Source organism: Cygnus atratus, chromosome 20 (assembly GCF_013377495.2).
Source record: "Cygnus atratus isolate AKBS03 ecotype Queensland, Australia chromosome 20, CAtr_DNAZoo_HiC_assembly, whole genome shotgun sequence".
NCBI lineage: Eukaryota > Metazoa > Chordata > Aves > Anseriformes > Anatidae > Cygnus > Cygnus atratus.
The window spans coordinates 10,716,133-10,734,952 of NC_066381.1; the positions used below are offsets into that span (position 1 = coordinate 10,716,133).

The window sequence follows — 18,820 nt, forward strand, 5'->3', positions numbered from 1 at the left end:
TATTAGTTTCTTTCCCCCACCCCACCGTTTTCCCTCCCACCTGCCAGGCCACCTCATTACTGTCACTCTACATCAGCTCTTGCTACAGTAGTTTTCTTGGACCTTTGCCCCTTTAGTCAGCTTGAAACCTCTTCCCTATTGTACATCAGAGTCAATGGGAAATTAATGCAAGTCCTTGCTGGGGGGAGGGAAGGGCAGAGGGAATGACGCTTTCTGCTGCTGTTGATATTACTTTCCCCTCACCCTTCTTGCCACGTACACTTCACCAACATATTAAGAAGCCCTGTTTGCATTTAACTGCTCTTGCTAAAGTCTCTGGAACTACTCCTCATGTGCAGTGTTTCAAAAACGTTAGCAGGGTAGGGTCCTTCTTTCTAATCTAAAGCTCCGAGTACAATCTTAATACATAAATTAAGCCTACTTGATCACAACAATACATACAGCTGCAGATGTCCCAGCATGAGGAATGACCAAGCAAGGGCAAAGCACTTCCTAACATTCTTAACATTTTCTCTGCACTCAAAAAATAAAGGAAACATTTTCAACAGGAGAGCAGCAGAACGTCAAAGTTTAGAAGTAACTTATTAATACCGCATGCTGATCCAACTACAGGGCTTCACATTAACTTGAAAGTTACTCAGCAAACCACAATTTCTACAGCAATATCATCTCAGAAACCTAAGCCACGTTGAACACTACTCACATAGTTTACAGAATTATTCCAGTGACTAAGGCAAACAGAATGTGTGATTGCAGGACTAGAGACTAAATTAAGCTTAGACGATTTTAAAAAAAATAATCAGATACTACAGAGACCCAGCCTCATGCTTGCAATTACTTTTTTGAGGCAACAGCAGATTAGTAAGTATTTTCTTGTAGGAGAGATCCTCTCGTGGAAGAGAAAAAACGAGAGAGATGAAACTGACTATCTGTGAAAGAGAAGTGATGGAACTGACCGTATACAAAGTACTGTCAAACACACAAAGTAATCTTTTAATCTTTTTCTGCTACAGACTCCTCAGTTCAACAAAGCATTTAATAACGTGCTTTTAGTCCATCCTGATTCAGCAAAGCACTTACCCACATGCTTATGCCAACTTAAGTATATGCTTAAGTGCTTTTGCACAATAGGGACAGAGAAGATTCAGGCCCTGCAGATGAACCAGTTTCTGAAAGAAGCCCTTTTTTTCCCCCCTTAAAATGACTGGCCCTATCTACAGCTTCCCTTCCCTTTAGGGCATGACCCAAAATGTGTCTGAAGAGAACATTAAAATACAATTGAAAAGTCAAATAACTATTAGGAACAGCAAAAACATCTTTGGGTGACTTAACAAAATAGAAGAGCTGTTCTTTTTCCTTCCCAGCATAGCATATACCTTGATCTGCTTACATCACTTTACCCCGTTTCACTAGCTCTCCTCTAAAAATAAGTTAGAAGTTCCCCTAATGCTTTGGATTTCACAACATTTATGAGACTATCACCAGAGTCAACAGGCTAAAAAAAGAATCCATTAGCATTAACTGGGCTGTCACTGGCAGTGACAAATAAATGAATTTGATGGTTTTAGATCAGTCATTAGTAGACCTACCCCCGGGCTGATAAAGACTCAGCACTTCGCAGACGAGATGTACTCAATCTGGAAGCAGAGAGGAGTGTACAAGGGTGTTAGCATGCTGCTCTTCTTCCATCTCCCTATCCTCCCTTATTTCGGACCCCTTCCTGGCATATCCGAGCACCCAGGTCTTAGTGCAGAAAAGTTACGGCTGGATGCCATTTAAAAAATCTAATAATAGGGAAAAACAAAGGGAACGGAGAAACACATTAAAAAAAAAAGTTAAGCAATGTTCAATTTTAATTTTTAAGTCAGCAGTAAGTTAAAATGAAAAATACACTAGACACAGCTTTTGTGTTTTTGTAACACAAAAGACACCCTTAGGCAATGATAATAGAAAGACATATTTTACACAAGAACAGGACAGTCTCTGGGGATTAAGGACAATGTGAGCATCTACCTGAGTGTTTAGGGAGAAGAAATATGTTTACATCTCCAAAAATAACAAAGCGAGGAAAATCTAGCTCAGCTCTTGCCTCTGACAAAACTCACTGCACTCACAGAATGCCTTGCACAGCCACTTTTTCCTCTGGCTGCCAGCATGAAAGAACAGAGATCATGTTCTGCCTCAAACAGATCACAGAAAGCAAGAAGCTGAGCCCAAGAATAATGGGTTTTAAAACCCTGATCCTCTACTACCTGAGAAGATCAGCCAAGACTCAGACTCATCAACTTTTTCGTTTGAGCGCCTGATGCCAAAGGGAGACGAGTTTTAAGAGCCGCTTACGCTGAACAAGGCATCTACATCAGGGTAGGTTGAAGGTACCCACGCACTGGCCATAAGCTGCAAAAAGAAGTCCCTCATACCATTTGGCAAAGACTTCATACTCTGTATGCTGAAGATAAAGCAATATTATTAAGGTACACATATATGCCCAATGCCAAGAGCAGTAAATACTACCTCTCTTATTCTATCCAGACCTGCAAATGCAGGGGAATAAAAAAATAACAACAACAAATTCAATAGCAAAAAGGTCTGACCTAGCTGCTCTTGAGTCTGATAGGAAAGGAAGGGTGGCAGGAAAGGAAGAATCCTAAGCTCTGCTAGTGTGTTCAGGCTGCATTCTTTTGAAAAGGACTTCAAAGTCTACCCTATACTTAAAGCAAGAAGGGAAGTAGTGGGACTAACCCGGAGGAGCTTAGAGGAAGAAGCAGGGGAGGAAACAACAGAACTCTTGATTTCCAAGGTCCATCATTTGCTTTGGAATAAAACCTCTCCGCTACTCTGGCTCATGCTTATCAAACAGCCAAGGGATGCAGACACCCCACCTACGGTTAACTTAATTGGAATCAGACATCTAAATCCACTGTTTCACTTAAAAAAAAAAAAATCCCGGGTTAGCCTTGGTATTATTCCAAAAGGGCATGCCCTCCATTTGCCGCTCTGGAACAGCCAGCTTCACGTGGGTTTAACCAGAGCAACTCCAATGAAAGGAGAGTTGTTGATGCTGTTTTTCACCCAAGAAAGAGGAACAGATGTGTACAACTGCACCTCTTGCAATCCATCGGCCCGGCCAGACAGGAAACCAGCTAGTCCACAGACAAGGTATGCACAGTTTGCAGATACACTGGCTGACTTGAGCACAGAGATGCCAGAACTAGTTATCAGTCCTGCGCTGTCCTCTGTCAGGATGAAATATACCTAACAGAAACACCGGTATTCAGCATCACCATTCGACTACCAGACTAAACATCTGTCTCACCAAATAAAGCCCTTTTGCTATTTTGTGCTGGACAGTCACCAGAATACTGTGCCCAACCAACGCAGATCAGATCCCAAATTACAATACACAACCCTGACAAGAACAAGCTCTGCTCCGGGTGGTCAGCGCCCAGCCCACAGCACGGCGCTGCAGGAGCGCCTCCAGCAGCTCCCAGCAGTAGTTGGGCTGCCCCCACAGCCGCTGCAGAGGACGCAGACTGCAGTCGCCAGGTCACACATGGTGCTGGCGAATGCTGTGAACACTGCTACCGGTAGCTCCAGCTTGCTGACTTGCCAGACCAACTCCCAGCCGCATGTACCATGGCCTCATAGTAGTGCCAGAACAGGATCCTCGGTCCCATGCTGGAGGAACCCGAGCACAAAACACAACTCAGGGAGTAGCCTCGTTAACTGCAAGTTTGGAGTGAAGTTTTATCTGCCTCTGCCTCACGCACTGCTTTGCACAACAAAGCATCCAAATATCTGTACCAGTAAGTTACACAAGCATACTTTCATGACCAAAGAGCTTCTTCATGGACTGAGGCTGCTGTATTTCTGCTCTTCAGGTTTGTTTGTTTTTTGCCCCTTTCCCCTTTTTCTTTTTAAGTAACACTCTCCAAGGAAGGGGGAGGTGGTGCAGGGGGTGGAAATTGCTCCCATTTGAGAACATCTAGTGAACGTGCTGAATTTGATAGGGCTTTTCCAAGCTAGCATAGCAGGTAAGGTCAGAGCTGACAGGCTGCATATATCACAAGTCAAATGACAGTAGTCTTTGGTATTCAAAAAAAAGGGTACTAAACTACTTCCTTCCCCTGCCCACCCAGTCTTGGCTGCTTTTTAAGGATTTTTATGTCAGCAGAGTTACAAACAATCAACTGTTAGAGAGCTCCTTCCAGCATTTGGAAGCAGGACAGATTGTTATCAAGGAACAGCAGCCTCCAGAACATGGATGCGTATTCTTTTCATCTCGCTGACAGCCACAGACTGGAACCTCAACGAGTCAAACCCCTGCAGCATATTCCAAAAACAATGGCTTCAAGTCATCCTGGACTTCACAAGGAGAGAAGGATTACACATCACTGCGTAATCCACTGGAGGCAATCACTGAGGATTTTCTGCAAGGGTCATTCTCAGAAAATCAGGGAAGAATGCTCCGCTGTTACAGCCTGCCACTTCTTGCTCAGTAACCAATTTGCATCACCAGAGAGGTGTCAAATCATGAAGATGCAGTTAAAAAAAGCCCAAAAGAAAGCGTTTTACTGGGACACGGTCTGAAAGAGGAGGCCCAGCCAATTAAAATCAATCAGAAGAGGGGAAGGAATGGACACAAATCATCGTGCGAGCACAAAAAAGCGAGCGTGACCCCGCAGGCCACAGCGAGGCGTGATCTGGCAAGGAGGCGCGTGCGGCCCGAAAACCGCGGCCGGCCAGAGCTGAGCACCCTGGGCAGGTCAGGAGGGTTCCCAGGGGGAGGAAGGGCCCGGTGGAAGGAAGGCACTGCCAGCAGGCCCCGTGAGCGAGCACGGCCTTCCCGCAGCCCAGCCTCCTCCTCCAAAGCCCCGTACCCCGTCACGGAGACCACCGGAGAGAGCTGAGCCCTTTGCGTTTGGCTACACACGCTAGGGAGGACGGCTGGTGGGGGAAAATGAAAAAAATAAAAAGTCTCCCCTCGCACCTAGAGAGAGACAGAGACATTTCATTAAATGCCATTAATCTCCACAGACCCAAGCATTAGCTAGTTAATTAGACTAAAGCACAGTCGCATTTTAACGGTGAACACTCACTATTCAACTGCGATAAGTGAACAACTGAAGTCCAAAACCTTAATTCAGTACCTAATTAAAAAAACAAAGTAAAAAAATCCAGATTATAAAATACAGTCCAGAATAATCTATCACGATGTAAAATCTGTTCTTCACTGCACACGATTTTCTCCAGTTTCATGAAAAAGCCCCTTTCAAGTCTGTTGTCCCTCCTCCCCCCCAAGTACCCTGTGGAAATCCCAGCACCTTAGAAGGGACAAGTACATAAAAAGCAGCCACAGACAGCGCTGACCTCTCTCCAGACAGAGCAGTTCCTGCTAAGAGCAACGTACATTCCAGAATTGACCCCACACATTTCTCACCAAAAGCAAAAAAACTACCAAGAAAAGCTACTTGAAGAAAAACAAAATCCCTTTTGTAAAAATTTCCTGTTAAACAACGCAAAAATCAGGTCAATTTAACACACTTATATCCACTGCATAAGACATGCCCTGTTTTTGGTGTTTGTTTTTTTTTTTAATTTATTGTTTTAGAAGAAATCGCAAAGGACAGTTTAACAGCTCTGTTGTAACTATTATTAACTTTTACAAATAGCACTATAGAAACAGATACCTGGTAGTTGAAGACAGTTTGTAAAGTAAATAAGCCTTTAAAGTTATTGGGCAGGGGGAAAGGAACAGCAACCACAGTGCAAGATCACTCTCACGCAAGATAATCGTCTTGAATCACGAAACCTTACAAATTTTTTTAAGTTTCCTGAATTTTATCTGAAAGACAGCATTAATTCAACAACATAATCCAGTAGCCACAAACCCCACAAACTATAAACTCTGCTCAGCATGGAAGCAAGCCAGGCAACTCATTATTCACTAATTAGTTATTAGATATGTCCAATGAAGAAAAGAACCCCTGAATACTTGACTATATTAGTTTGGTTTAAAATTCTGCAAGTAGACTGTTAGCTTTTGTTGTTGTTGTTGTTGTTTGTTTTTATTTTAAAGAAATCACTAGCACCTCTCCTGCTGTATGTCTAAGGTTCTTAAATTACACGTTGTTTTTTCCAGATGCACACTTTGCACAATATATAATGTTATAGTTCCACACACCATTAAACTGCTTGCTTTCATAAAAGCTATACGCAATAAAACTGTTAGGTTAAATTTGCTCAGGTAATCTCATGCCATGAGCCTTCAACTGTTCTTCCGTATTATAAACATGCCTCTACAACTTTGCAGTCGTCTCCCCGCTTTTTAAACAGGATACCAAAGCAACTCCAGGTGATTATAGTGTATGCAAGTGGTGTACACCAGATAAATTCAATTCTTCCTATAGATTCTCAGAAACAAATCGTAAGACCAAGTTGATTATAAAAGTTTTCCTTTGGCCTCTGACTTTCAGAATTCAAATGCAACTGCCCACACATTTGCATCTGAAACTGATCTGTTGCTTTCATTAGCCACAGTCTAAAGAGCAACAACCACTTCTATTCCATAAGCAGGTCCTCCAGAGGAAATGGCACCTAGCGATGCTTCAGAGCAAGCATGCAGACAGAAGCATCGCTGCACACAGCTAAAGCATCTTTGTCCCTGTGCGGAAACTGGCCGCACTACAGCAAGAGTGCCCTGGAAGAAGGTCACTCCTCCAGCCAGCGGATAAGGGACTTAAAGCTCATTGTTTCACTGTTCTTGCAAAAGAATACCCTGCGCCTGAAGAGTTCAGAGCTTCATCAGAAACTTGCTATCCAACACTTATTAAGTCTCCAAACACATCTCTGAAGTTATACAAAAGAAAACTTGCAAACAATGAAGGCAGAGATATATTCCCATCCATCACAACCACAGAACTGAAAGCTCAGCTCAAAACAAGCCCAAAGTCTGCACTTAATCCAAACGCTCTTCATAAACACCATGCAAAACACATTGCGTAAAATAGCATAACAAACGCGAGTAATGCAGCAACGATCTCCCACCACAACGAGAGAAGCCTCTGGTTTTCAGCCAGTGGCAGCTGAGCGGGACTCTGCAAGGAGACGGTTAAACTGGAGACATGCAATATCGCACAAAGCAGCTCTCCTGTAGTTTCACAGCCATACGCTGATACCCTTAAGACGCCATGCACTCCGGCTCTAAAAGCTTTCATTGCCAATTCCCTGTTTGAAACCTGAACTGCCTGGCAACAATGATTCTCTGTGTGCCTAAAATCCTATTATCGATCCTCCTACTTACCTTAGGCTGTGCTCGTCGGGGAAATGCAACTTTAGGGTCAATCTGAGGAAAAAGAAAGGGGAAATCAACAAGATAGCTTTTGTTGTCAGGGTTTGTTTCTTTTCTTTTTTTAAAATCACTGAATTATTAATCCCTCATTTCTCAGGCTTATAATTCAGCACACTGGGTCATCTAGAACTACTTTGGAAGTGAGAGATCCCAGTCTGGGTTTGTCGGGTAGTTTTTTTGGCAAGGGGAGGGAGATAGCAATAGAGGAAGAAACCATCTCTTCCGTACATCCCCTGCATCAACTTCAGGGCTACGATCTCTGCTTGCACCCAGGGAGCTCTGTGTAGCCTCTGGGTGCTACCTCTACAACAAAACTGCACGCTAAACCATATCTGCATGCTCTGGAGGTTGCACAGAAAAATCAGCACTCCTGATCAAGATCTTAACCTGTTGTTTTTGACACCTGCACCTTCCTTCAGTTGGGCTTTGGGTTACTTTGTTTTTTAGTTTTCTGTTTTGTCAGCTGACTAGTAACACCACACAAAAAAAAAAAAGAAATGCAAAACTCAAAGGTCAGATTATCTCAATTAATTATTAGAACTAAATCGTTAGAAGGAATGCAAGATTATCCTTCATAATAACATCGCTAATTGATCTGGTATACTGTTTCCCTCAAAAAATATGGGTGAGCAATTAAAGACTATGGGGTGGAAAAAGAAGAGAGCAAGACAAAACATGCAGGCACTTTAAACCATAAGGGACGAACTTCTTAAAGATTTTCCATGAAGGAATTACCTAAAGCATTCTTGAATGAAGCATGCTACCACAGAGACAAAAAGGAACAACAACAACAAAAAATCTGTTTCACCCCACAGTCCCTTGTTTCAAGGTACAGCATTGACTCCCATCATGCTGCATAAATTAGAAACCATGTCCACTTCGCAATTCCAAAATGCTACTTCTGCAATTGAAAAAAAAATTCCACATGGGTCACCTTTAAAAATTAAAAGTTCTCTACCTGTCAAAAATCACTTGAAAATATAAAGCATCATAAATAAATGGCTGGATGTGAATTAAAAAAATCCCACCTTCTAAACAGATGTCCATCTTAAATTGTCATCTTTAAAAATGACTGTAATAAAATGTCTACGTGCTCCTGATTGCACCTGTATTTATTTTTTTTTTTTTTTTTAGCAGCATCTGCACACAGACACGTTCTAAATAGAGACTGGAAAAGGATCTTTCAAAGGACTAAATCCTACCTTAACTGTGCAACTCGCGACTGCTTTCAGCGTCATTTCTGACTGCGTAACAAACTTTAATCCTGATCATGCTAAGGCATATGTAAAGAAGTAGAGGCTTTGATAGTTTGGGTTTGGTTTTTGTTATATTCCCGCCCCCCCCCAGCGCCCCCAGCTAACCCTGAACAAGGAGATATTTCAATATGCTATTGTCATTCCTGCGGTGATCGGACTGATAAATAACCAAGGGCCTCTCACAAAAATCAGTTTTACTCAATTAACATGTCAAAATTGCAAACATCACAAACATTTGATGTGCAACTGATAAACTAATTTGTCTGCATTGGATACAAATAGAGTATCTTTCCTTTTTTTAAAAGCATACCTGAGAAATGAGCGATTACATGCCACATAATTGTTCAAAAAGCATAAAAAGTAAAATTCTTTATCTAGAAAGCTAACCTTTTCATAGAGATTAACATTATCTACAAATATATTCAGCACTGACTAGGCATTTGTCTACTGGGGAAATACAACAGGTATGGATTTTCCACAGAGATACCTAAAGGTAGAAGCAAATATGCACGTTCCTACATTTGCTTCTGAAGTCAAAGATTTCTCAATAAAGGAGAACGTCAGTCCCACCAGAACGACGTTGCTGCAGAGTCCCACTGGCAGAAAAAGTTGGGAGAGCCATTACATTCTAAAGCAAAACAGTCATTTCTGAAGGTCAGTTCAAAGAGCATGGAGTTCTTTGCACCACAGCAACAGCACTTATTTCTTAAATAGGCGATTTTCCTTCACGAGAACTTCTGGATGCACACCATCAGCATTTTCAGATGAACGCTACCGATAAACATGTCAAATCCATACCTTTTGCATAACCCTGTCAACTATTTAAACAACAACAAAAAAAAAATTCTACCAAAAAAAAATTAGTTAGTTAGGTACAATTCTACTTACTGTATCTACAAGTCCTCTAGGAAATGACTATAATACTATTTCTGATATGAATGGCCATTACCTAAACAAAGCTTTTAACGTAACTGTAAACAAGAGCGACGTTTCCATGCCAATACCCAACCGATCTGCCTCCTGTGCTGAACGTTGAAACAGAGTCAAATGCTATGTTATACTAAAGAACAGTTACTACAATACGTTTACAGATAAATGGCTGAAAGGGAGCCTGGCTAGCTCTGTGTGTTACTTTTAGGTTGCACTCTGACTGTAAGGCTGATTTGTTTTTCAAATTGATTCAGTCATTATCACACCATCAAAATCGAGGCAAACTTGTCCTGGTCAAGCTTTTCACCCCTTCCCCAAGGAAAAGAAAATTAATATATTGCAGAGACTAAATGGTGATATAGAAAAAAAGCTGGGGGAGGACCTAATTATAGGCAGAAATGAGACAGGGTGTCCTCCCATGATTTTTTTTGAACTCTCGTTCAAGATACTGTTTGTCTTTGTTCTTCTTATCTAAATTTATCTTTTAAAACACATAGAGAATACAGCCGTACACGAAAAGTCTGGTGACTTTAATCTCTGAAGCACAGTTGAATCAGTTATCATACCATATCTGATTAAACCTAAAATCAAATTATTAAGGCATGTGAAAGCATGGGCTACGTGTTCAGACAAGCCCAACAGAATTTGTAGGTCAAATTAGAACACTAAATTCCACCTGCTTCTACAAGGGCTTTGGGTTTTTTTGTTTTCACAGAAATCACATTAAAAATCATACACTCGTGTTTGCTCCCTGCTTGTTCTATGCCTCAGTTAACTGCATCTCATCCACACAGGTACACGCAAGATGTTCCAGCCCTGAGACAGGATTCTCCCTAACACCACGCTCACGTTAAAACATTTCAGATCCAGAATGCACACTATGAAGGACGGTTACAGCAACGAACACGTTTGATACGTTCAGCAGAAGCTCTCTGCCAGACAGTTGAACCAATACGATCCTTCCCTTCCCAAAACACGACCCTCCTCAGACCGATCGGTACCAGAGCAAAAATGACCTCTACCGGCGTCCTTTCCCCCACCCTCCAGGTTTGCTGAGGCTGAACACTGAAACAAAGTAAGGCACATGCAAACTTCATCATCCTTCTGCGTGGCCTCGATTGCAGGGAGAAAAACAGGGCCTAAGCTGCACACACGGGGCACCTATTGTTTGACCCAACGCTGAACGTGCACTATCAAGTCAAGGGGTGAACTTCATGTTTAAAAATAAACAAAAAAAAAAAACATGCAAATGTAATGTTCATTAAAAAATAGATCAGATGAATAATCTCATGAGCGGTCTCCTTATGTTATCCACTGGAGACTGAGCATAGCAAAAAGCTTTGCAGAAATGACAACAAATCAGGACTTGGGCTGCTCTACCACCGCCAACCTCGAGCTCTCACACAGCTCCCCGAAATTACCGGGCAGGGGGAACCTCTCCGAAAAAATGGCTCAGGGAGTGACACCAGAGGCAGCTTTTGCGATCTGATGGTAAGTCACCCCTGCCCTGAGACACACACACCGCTAAGGAAATAAATAATCGATCGCAGGAAATAAAAAGTTCCCTGCGGAAAGTCTTCTGCAGCAGAACACCAAAAAAGTTACATTTCACCCTACAATTCTTTTCAATGTCACCGCTCGATAAAATACAAGGCTATGGGAGGAGCCAGCAGCTGCTATGGGAAGATTCGGATTGGAAAAAAAAAAAAAAAAAAAGGAAAAAAGAAAAGTTACAGCGTTTCCTCTGTTAAAAGTGAACTCCGGGAAGGGGAAAAAAAAAAAAAAAAAAAAAAAAAAAAAAGACAGACCCGCGGAGGCCGGGCTCAATGACAGCGTGACACGGCCGGGCCGGGCCCCCCGCACCTACCGTCTTGGAGTCCAGCTCGTGGTGGGGCTGGGCCAGCACTTTGTCCACGCTCGCCGGGTCCGCGAACGTAACAAACCCGAAGCCTCTGCGAGAGACAAAGAACAGGGAGCGGGGGGCGGGGGGCGGTGAGCACCGGAGGCAGCGGAGGAGCGGCGGCACGGAGGCAACGCCGCCCCCGCCCCGCGCACCCCCCCCGGCCCCGGCGCCGGCCCCGGCCCGGCCCCGGCCCCGTCCCCTCCCCGCGGCCGCCCGGTGCCGGCCGGGCCGAGCCGGGCTGCGGGAGGGGGGGGGGGGGGGGGTCCCCGCCTCGCCCCGCCGGGCCCCGCGGGCGAAGTTCTGCGTGCACGGCGGCGGGGAGGGGGGGGGGGGGGTTTACCTGGAGCGCTTGGTGGTGGGGTCCCGCATGACCATACACTCTCTGATCTCCCCGAATTTGCTAAAATAGTCTCTAAGGCTGTCTGCGGAGAGAAGAGCACAGAGGCAGCGCGGGGCGGGGGGGGTGCTAAGGGGGGGGGGGGGGGGGCGTGAGGGAAGGGGGGTGCGGGGCGGGGGGGGGTCCCGGCGCCTACCTGGTGAGGTCTGCCAGCTGAGGCCGCCGATGAACATCTTGCTGGGGGGGCAGAGCAGAGCGGGGTTGAGCGCCGGGGCGGGATCGGCCATTTTGACGGGGCACCGCACGGCGGCGCGGAGCGGAGCGGGGCTGGGGGCGGGAGGGCTGGGGGGGGGGGGGGCCCGGCCCGTGCCCGTGCCCCCGCCCCCCCCCCCCCCAGCCCCGCCGCCGCCGCCGCCGCCTCCCCGCCGACTTACCCGGGGTCGTGCTGCGCCTCGCCGGGGCTGCCCGAGGTCGCCTGGCTCCCGTCCGCCTCCATGGCCGCGCGGAGCCCGCAGCGAGCCGCGCCGCGCCGCGCCGAGCGAGAGAGAGCCCCGAGAGCCCCCCCCCCGCCCGCCCCCCGCCCGGCCCGGCCCGGCCCGGCCCGGCTCGGCTCCGCTCCGCTCCCCTTCCCTTCCCTTCCCCCCTCCTCCTCCTCCTCCTCCTCCCTCCGCTACCGGAGGCTCTCGCCGGAGCGGCGCTGGGGCAGCGGCCAGAGCCGTCACACGTGGGCTCGGCTCGGCTCAGCTCGGCTCAGCGCCGTCCCTCCCCCCGCCACCATCCTCCTCCTCCTCCTCCTCCCCCCCCCCCCTCCCTCCATCCCGCGCGCCACGGGGCGGGGCCGCCGCCGTCGCGTGGCCCGGCCGCGACGTCACCGCCGCGCGCGCTCCCGCCGCGGCCGCGCGCCCGCCGCGGCACCGAGCCGTCGGGAGCGAGCGGGGCCGAGCGGCAGCGCCGAGCACCAGCGGCCCCGCCGCCCCTCGGCCCCCGCCGGGTCCGTGTGGAGCGCGGCGCCGAGTGGGGGGGGGGGGGGGGGGGCGTGAGGGAACGGCAGGGAGCCGGACGGAGCGGCCCCGTGTCCCCCTCACGGTGTCCCAGTGGCCCCCACATCCCAGCATCACGGTGCCCATGTCACAGTGTCCCCATCCCAGTGTCACCCCAGCGTCCCCATCCCAGCGTCATCCCACTGTCCTGGTGTCCCCACATCACAGCATCCCAGTGGCCTCATCCCAGTGTCATCCCAGTGTCCCAGTGGTCCCATCCCAGCGTCCCGGTGTCCCCACTTCCCAGCACTCAACACCCCAGTGTCCCTGGTGCCAGCCGCGGCGTTGCTCCCGCCGCTGGCGCTCGGTGCCCGGCAGCTCTACAGCAGGAGGTGGGAGCAGTGTGGGGCTGCCAGTCGTTGGCACAGCCATATGAGGTGCCAGCAGGCAATTTCACCTAAGTTAAGCCCTTATCAGGGGTGCAGGCCACCCGCCCAGTGGGACCAAGCCACAGTGCCCTACATCTCCAGGGGCATCCATCGACTTCCAGCAGCTGCACCGGCCCCAGCCCCGGCCCTGGCCCCAGGGATGCTTTGGCCGTCAGGGGAGCGAGGCCTGGTTTAGGGCACCCCAAAACCTCCCTGACCCCGGTGCGGAATTGTACAGGGAGTGCGGAAAGGGTGAGCAGGGGGCAGCTGGTGGGCAGAGAGAGCTGGAATGGAGCCGGCTGCAGCTCGAGAATGAAATCTGGATTTCTGTATGTTACAGAGAAATCTCTGCTGTTATCCCCTACATCAGGGAAAACTGTGGCCCGGTGGCTTTGGGCAGGCTTTATCAGTGCCGTCTCGTCTGCCTCTCCCTGCACTGTGGCTGGGTTCAAGCAGGTGACCAGTTTCAATCTATTCAGTCATTTTTGCTATTTCTCTTGCACACATCATGTAGATTTACAAATTCAGCCCATTTTCAGTCAGCCTTCCATTACCCTGTTGTGGTTTTGCCCTTGGTGAGGTTTACAAACCCGAGCGGTTCATGTATGCATGTCAGGCTGGACACGGCTTGTTGTGGCAGAAATCCCCAGGTCCTTGCCCCTGGTGTCCTGGCAGCAGCAATCCGATGGTGAGTGCTGGAGGAAGAGCCCATTAATGCCCCATTTGCAGAAACCAAGGACGTGTGGCAAACCCGGAGAGGGGACAAATCCCACCCTCAACTGGTAAAAGCACAGGGCAGGGGCAAGCCTCTGCTTTTCTCTGGAAAGGAAGCAAGTGGTAACCCCCCGACAGGATCGTTCAGTGGTCCTGTGGCTCCTTTTGGACCTAAACCTCTTCTCCCCTGAGTTTATTCCTTTCCCCCTCTTTCTCTTTGCTGTCTCCAGTCCTAACGGGGCGTCAAACCAGAAGCAGGGCTGAGAGGCACATAAATGGGCTCTGCAAACAGCCCCTCGGTTGTTTCAGCTGACATGCACCGTGTGACTGATGTCCAAAGCAGCGCAGCCCAGGCTGCGAGCTTTCTCTGCTCTGCATGCAGGGTCTCCTTCTCCACGCAGTGCTCTCTCAGCCCAGCTGCCTCCCACGGGGCACGGCACCAATGCCCTGAGCCAACAGAGCTTTTGCAGCTGGAGAATCCCGACCAGCACGGCCAGGCTGAGGTTTGTCCTCCATGGGGAAGCAGGGAGAGCTGTGGGGCTGGAGGCAACATCCTGCAGCGTGGGGGCCTGCTGTTCACCACACCCACCTTTTTTTTTTTTTTTTTATCGTGAACATGATCAAAGCCTGCAACAAACCCTTGAGGAAGAGGTGGCCTTTTTCTCTCTTGCTGCCACACCAAGAGCCCTTTCCAGCCGGGATGCCTCACTCAAACATCAAGTGATGGGGTGAGCATCACTGAGTGGGCAATGCCACAGCTTGGCCACAGCTTTAGCTTCTGGAATTTGCACCCCTCCCGGCCCACAAATCGCGTCGGGGCGAGCAGCCGCCCACTGTGGCTTGGGCACAGTGCTCCGGGCACACTTGCAGCCCCCATGCAGGAGCAGCGTGCTTGTGGGGTGAGCGCTGCCCGGTCCTGCCCGTCCGTCACCCGCGCAGTGAAAGCAGCGTCTGCGCCTCACGCACCGTGGGGTTCTCAACAGCAGACCTGCGCCGAGTTGATTAGTTATTCACGTTTAATGCAAGATGAAAAGTGCTGCAGTACAGAGTGCCTGTGGAAGGTTTATTACCGTTCAGGGGATTCCCTGCCTGGTAGGGGAAAGAAGCAGCAAGTTTTGGTAACATCTCTGGATGAGATCCAGAGAGAACAAGCTTCTCTACTGCCTGGTCCAAGCACAGAGGACCCAGGCACCCACCTTCGCCTCCCTGGATGTGTGCATACGGGCAGCAGAGGGGCCAGCACTGCCACTTCTCGAAGCCTCCACAGTCAGACAACCCCAGGGAAGGGGCCGCGTTGCAGCGACCCCTCTGCCAGGATGCTGCGGTGCCTGACGCCCATGGGCACCACGATGGGAGCGTGTGCTCTCCTCCTCTCCGGCTGCCAGCGTTCATGCTAAAGATCCGAGCTCCCAACAGACTTTTGGAAGGAGCTAATGAACTGCGAAGCTGACATCTGTAACTGCTGCTCAGTGGTAATATTGTCCCTAGCTGCACAATTAAAAGTTGGAGCATTTATTCCAACAACAAGGAAAGTTACCACTATCGATATAACCCGAACCAGACTTTAGCTGGTAGCGCTGTAGACAGCTGAATTCGCGTTCACACATCTGTCCACGTACTCTCACAGCACCTACTCCTCGTTAGCAGGTTTTAGCCTCACTGTTTGCCTCTCGACATAGAGCAACTCCGCTTCACAGATCTGAAATTGAGGTGCTGAGTTCGCTGAGGTAAGCTTTTAGAGGGCCTAACCAACACCTGGCTCTGGATCTCACCAGAGACACACACGTCCTGGGAGGCTAAGTGATTCTGAAACACATAGATGTCGGGCTCCTAAAACAGCTAGGGGCTTTTGAAAATATTACGTCTGTTAAGGAAGGTGGAAGCGGGCAGCTGAGCAAGGTGTGGGTCCTCATCGCCTGCATGGCAGCCGTGTGCCCTGCCTGCTTGGACATCTCGTCTACACTGTGCGGCGCTGCCGGACGGCTGCACCTAACACACGCCACCCGGAGAAGGAGTTCATCTCGCTGCTGCAGGAGAAATCTGCATTTATGTTTTGTGTGTGCTATAAATTCAGTGTCATAATAAAAAGGGTCTAAATCTTCACTGAATAATTCATTTTCATGCGTAAGGAAGAAATAATGACATATTATATTCCATCTATCATTTAATAAGTTCTTGGGATTGATCGGCCGGAGGGTTTCGGAAGTCCCTGATCACTGGCGGTGCGCTGCGGGCTGGCCTGCCCGCTGCCCAGATGCGGCTTCACCTGACAAATGTTATTTAGACAGCATTACGGAGGGGCAATGCACGGGGGAGCTGCCAGGAAATCAAAGAGCATTTAAAATGCAGAATATGTCGTTGTCAAACAATTGGTCTCGCTGAAGCCTCGCTGCCACTGGCATTGCCTCGGTGCCCGCAGCGCTCTGTAGAGAGGCTCTGCCAGCCCGGCTCTGCCAGCCCAGCCGCAGAGCAAGGGTGGCACGGAGAAAGGGAGCGACGTGCGGCCACGGCTCCCGCACAGCCGTGGATGGCCAGGAGGCTGCAGCTCCAGCCCCGAAGGGCCTGGAGGAGGCGTTCCACATCCCGACGTTCCTAACGGAGGAGAGGTTTTCACGTGCACGGCACCAGCAGCTTTGTTGCAACGCTCGCAGGCAAAAGTTCAGCAGAGTGCAGATTTATTGGATTAGGTTTGGGGGTTTGCTTTTTAAGGCTCTCCAGCCTTCAATATCCAACTGCATCTCCTGGTGGCGAGCGCTACACGTCTGCTCGGGCTGCCAGGCCTCTTTGTTACCGGCTGCTACCTCGCCGAAAGGGGAACGCAGGAAGAACACAGCCGCCAAAACCCTGCCCTCGGCCGGGCTGTGCAGGGGACCGAGGAGGATCTGCCCCTGCCGCAGCAGCTTGCCAGGAAAAAAAAAAAACAAACAAAAGCCATTGAGCTGGGCTGTGCGCGAAGGAGTGGTTATTTAAAAACGCAGTGACCAGTTCCTAAGCTGAAAAACCTTATCCCAGAGCCAGTAATTTTGGCACATCTAGCGCAGATGTGGCTCTGGACTTTTTGTGGAGACACTGAAGTTTTTCTCAGCGGCAGTTCCAGATCTGCACTGAGGCATTCCAGCATCTTGCTAATGAAGACCTTACACTGACCTTATTAAAAACATGGGGATTTTCATCCTAATTGAGAAGACACCGTTTTTCAACTGTTTCAAAAGAAGAATAAAAAAACAAACATTGTCAGTCCCATCTTTTAGATGATAAGGGAGGGGGGGAGAAAGCTCGGTGAGGAGAGGTTTCAAAGCCTGCTTTGTTTTCATCAGCTTTGAAATCAACAGACAGCCCTGAGAATTTTGTTTTTCAGAACTATGGTGTTTAATTCGATTTACAATTTCCAGGCAATTCTATATATATTCACCAAAACAACATCAACAACAAAAAACAGACTGCTTTAAAGAAATCCTCCTGCTTTTTTTCAGACGTGTCATTTCTCCTGCAGGTAGGATTGCAGGATACAGATCAATTAAGCTAAAAACAAAAACAAAAAGGGGAGGAAAGGCAGGGAGAGAAGAGGTGGTTTTGTTTTGTCCCTGTTCAGCACTCCCTGCTCCATCTGACTCAGGTGACCATCTCATGGACACCTTTCCTTCACCTTTCCGAGGGTTTTAGTGCAGATTTCTTCAAGGACCGTCCCTCAACTGCACCAGCTGACAGCAGCTGAAATCCACGCATTTCTTCAGCTAGAAACATCGGAGCCACCTGACCGACCTAGCGCACTCCCTCTCGCTGTCGGAGGGCTGGCAGCAGCTTCCACCCCGGTGCTGTGGCAGGACAGGCTCCAGCCTCGCTGCCAGCCCCGTGCCCAGCACAGGCAGCAGCAGCAGCAGCAGCTTGTCCCTTCACTGCTCCCATGGCCTTGCTCCAAGAAGGCATCCTAAGATCCTGGGCAGTGCCACCGCCTCTTGCTGGTGGTGCCTCCTGGGGAGATGCACTTTTGGGGCCACAAATATTTTCTATGCCGGGACCCTGAACTGAGGCTCTCCACCTTATTTTTCTACCCGATTAATTGTTAGAAAAGGCCTTTAAGATCCTCTGATAAACTGTTCCAGAAGTCCAAACTAATATTATTAACTACGAATCTTCCCCTATAAATAATTCCCAGAAGTAGATCAATGCTACAGTAGAGTCAATGGATTCACTGGAATCATTTCTTCCTGTTACTCCTGGACTACTTTTTTTCTGTTGCCACTAATCAATTACGATGATAAAACTGCCCTGGAACACCCCCAAAATAAAGACAAACCATGTATTATCAGAGGCTGGGGATGTGCACAGCATTGGAGATCTGCTACCTTCTCTGTGGCACATTTGTTTTCTCCAACAGACAGTTAAGTTAAAAAAAAAAAAAGGAGGCGCAGTAAATGAATGGTCTGGATGTAACACAGCATTAATTCCCTGACCTTCTGCATTGAGTGACTAAGAATCTCAATCTCAATTATTCCTTTCATGATGGAATCTGAAATAGACACAGCGAGTCCTCACATTCTTGCTCAAAACCAGGAGAGGTGGAATGAGATGAGCCAGCCCAATCATTCGGCACTGAAGCCACATTCATTATCAGCTCCATGTCATTCAAAAAAATTGACTGCAGGAGAAAGCAAGAGCATCCAAGGAGAACTACCGCAGAACATGTGCAGGCAGTATCTGTGTAGATACAGGCACACGTTTATATGTGTATATGCACTTTAAAATGCACAAATCGGAAGCTGAATTAGGGGTAGGAAAAACAAGTCGCTCTCTAGAGGGCATCATCGCTATACATTTCCAACAGGCAGACCACAATTGTTGCAAGGCACCCTGAAAGCCTGGAGACCAGGAGCGACGCTGCAGCCGGGAGGAATGCTCGCTGTCTGCCCGTTTATCTGAG

The 18,820-nt window shown here is 48.4% G+C and overlaps 1 protein-coding gene across 10 annotated transcripts in view; it reads right to left on the reverse strand.

Annotated features, from left to right (window-relative positions):
* Positions 1-12,467, reverse strand: part of MSI2 (musashi RNA binding protein 2) — a 239,063-nt gene extending 226,596 nt beyond the window's left edge. For 5 of the 10 annotated variants that reach the window (XM_035560911.2, XM_035560909.2, XM_035560907.2 and 2 more), the window contains exons 1-5: positions 12,212-12,324; positions 11,974-12,014; positions 11,781-11,862; positions 11,405-11,489; positions 7,304-7,345 (exon numbers count right to left, since the gene is read on the reverse strand). In XM_035560911.2, coding sequence (XP_035416804.1) covers positions 7,304-7,345; positions 11,405-11,489; positions 11,781-11,862; positions 11,974-12,014; positions 12,212-12,273 — 312 coding nt within the window. In that variant the 5' untranslated portion in view covers positions 12,274-12,324. Of the gene's footprint in view, positions 1-7,303; positions 7,346-11,404; positions 11,490-11,780; positions 11,863-11,973; positions 12,015-12,211; positions 12,335-12,451 lie in introns of those variants that run through there. The other 5 variants (XM_035560912.2, XM_035560908.2, XM_035560905.2 and 2 more) reach the window with 3 other exon arrangements.
* Positions 12,468-18,820: the final 6,353 nt, after the last annotated feature.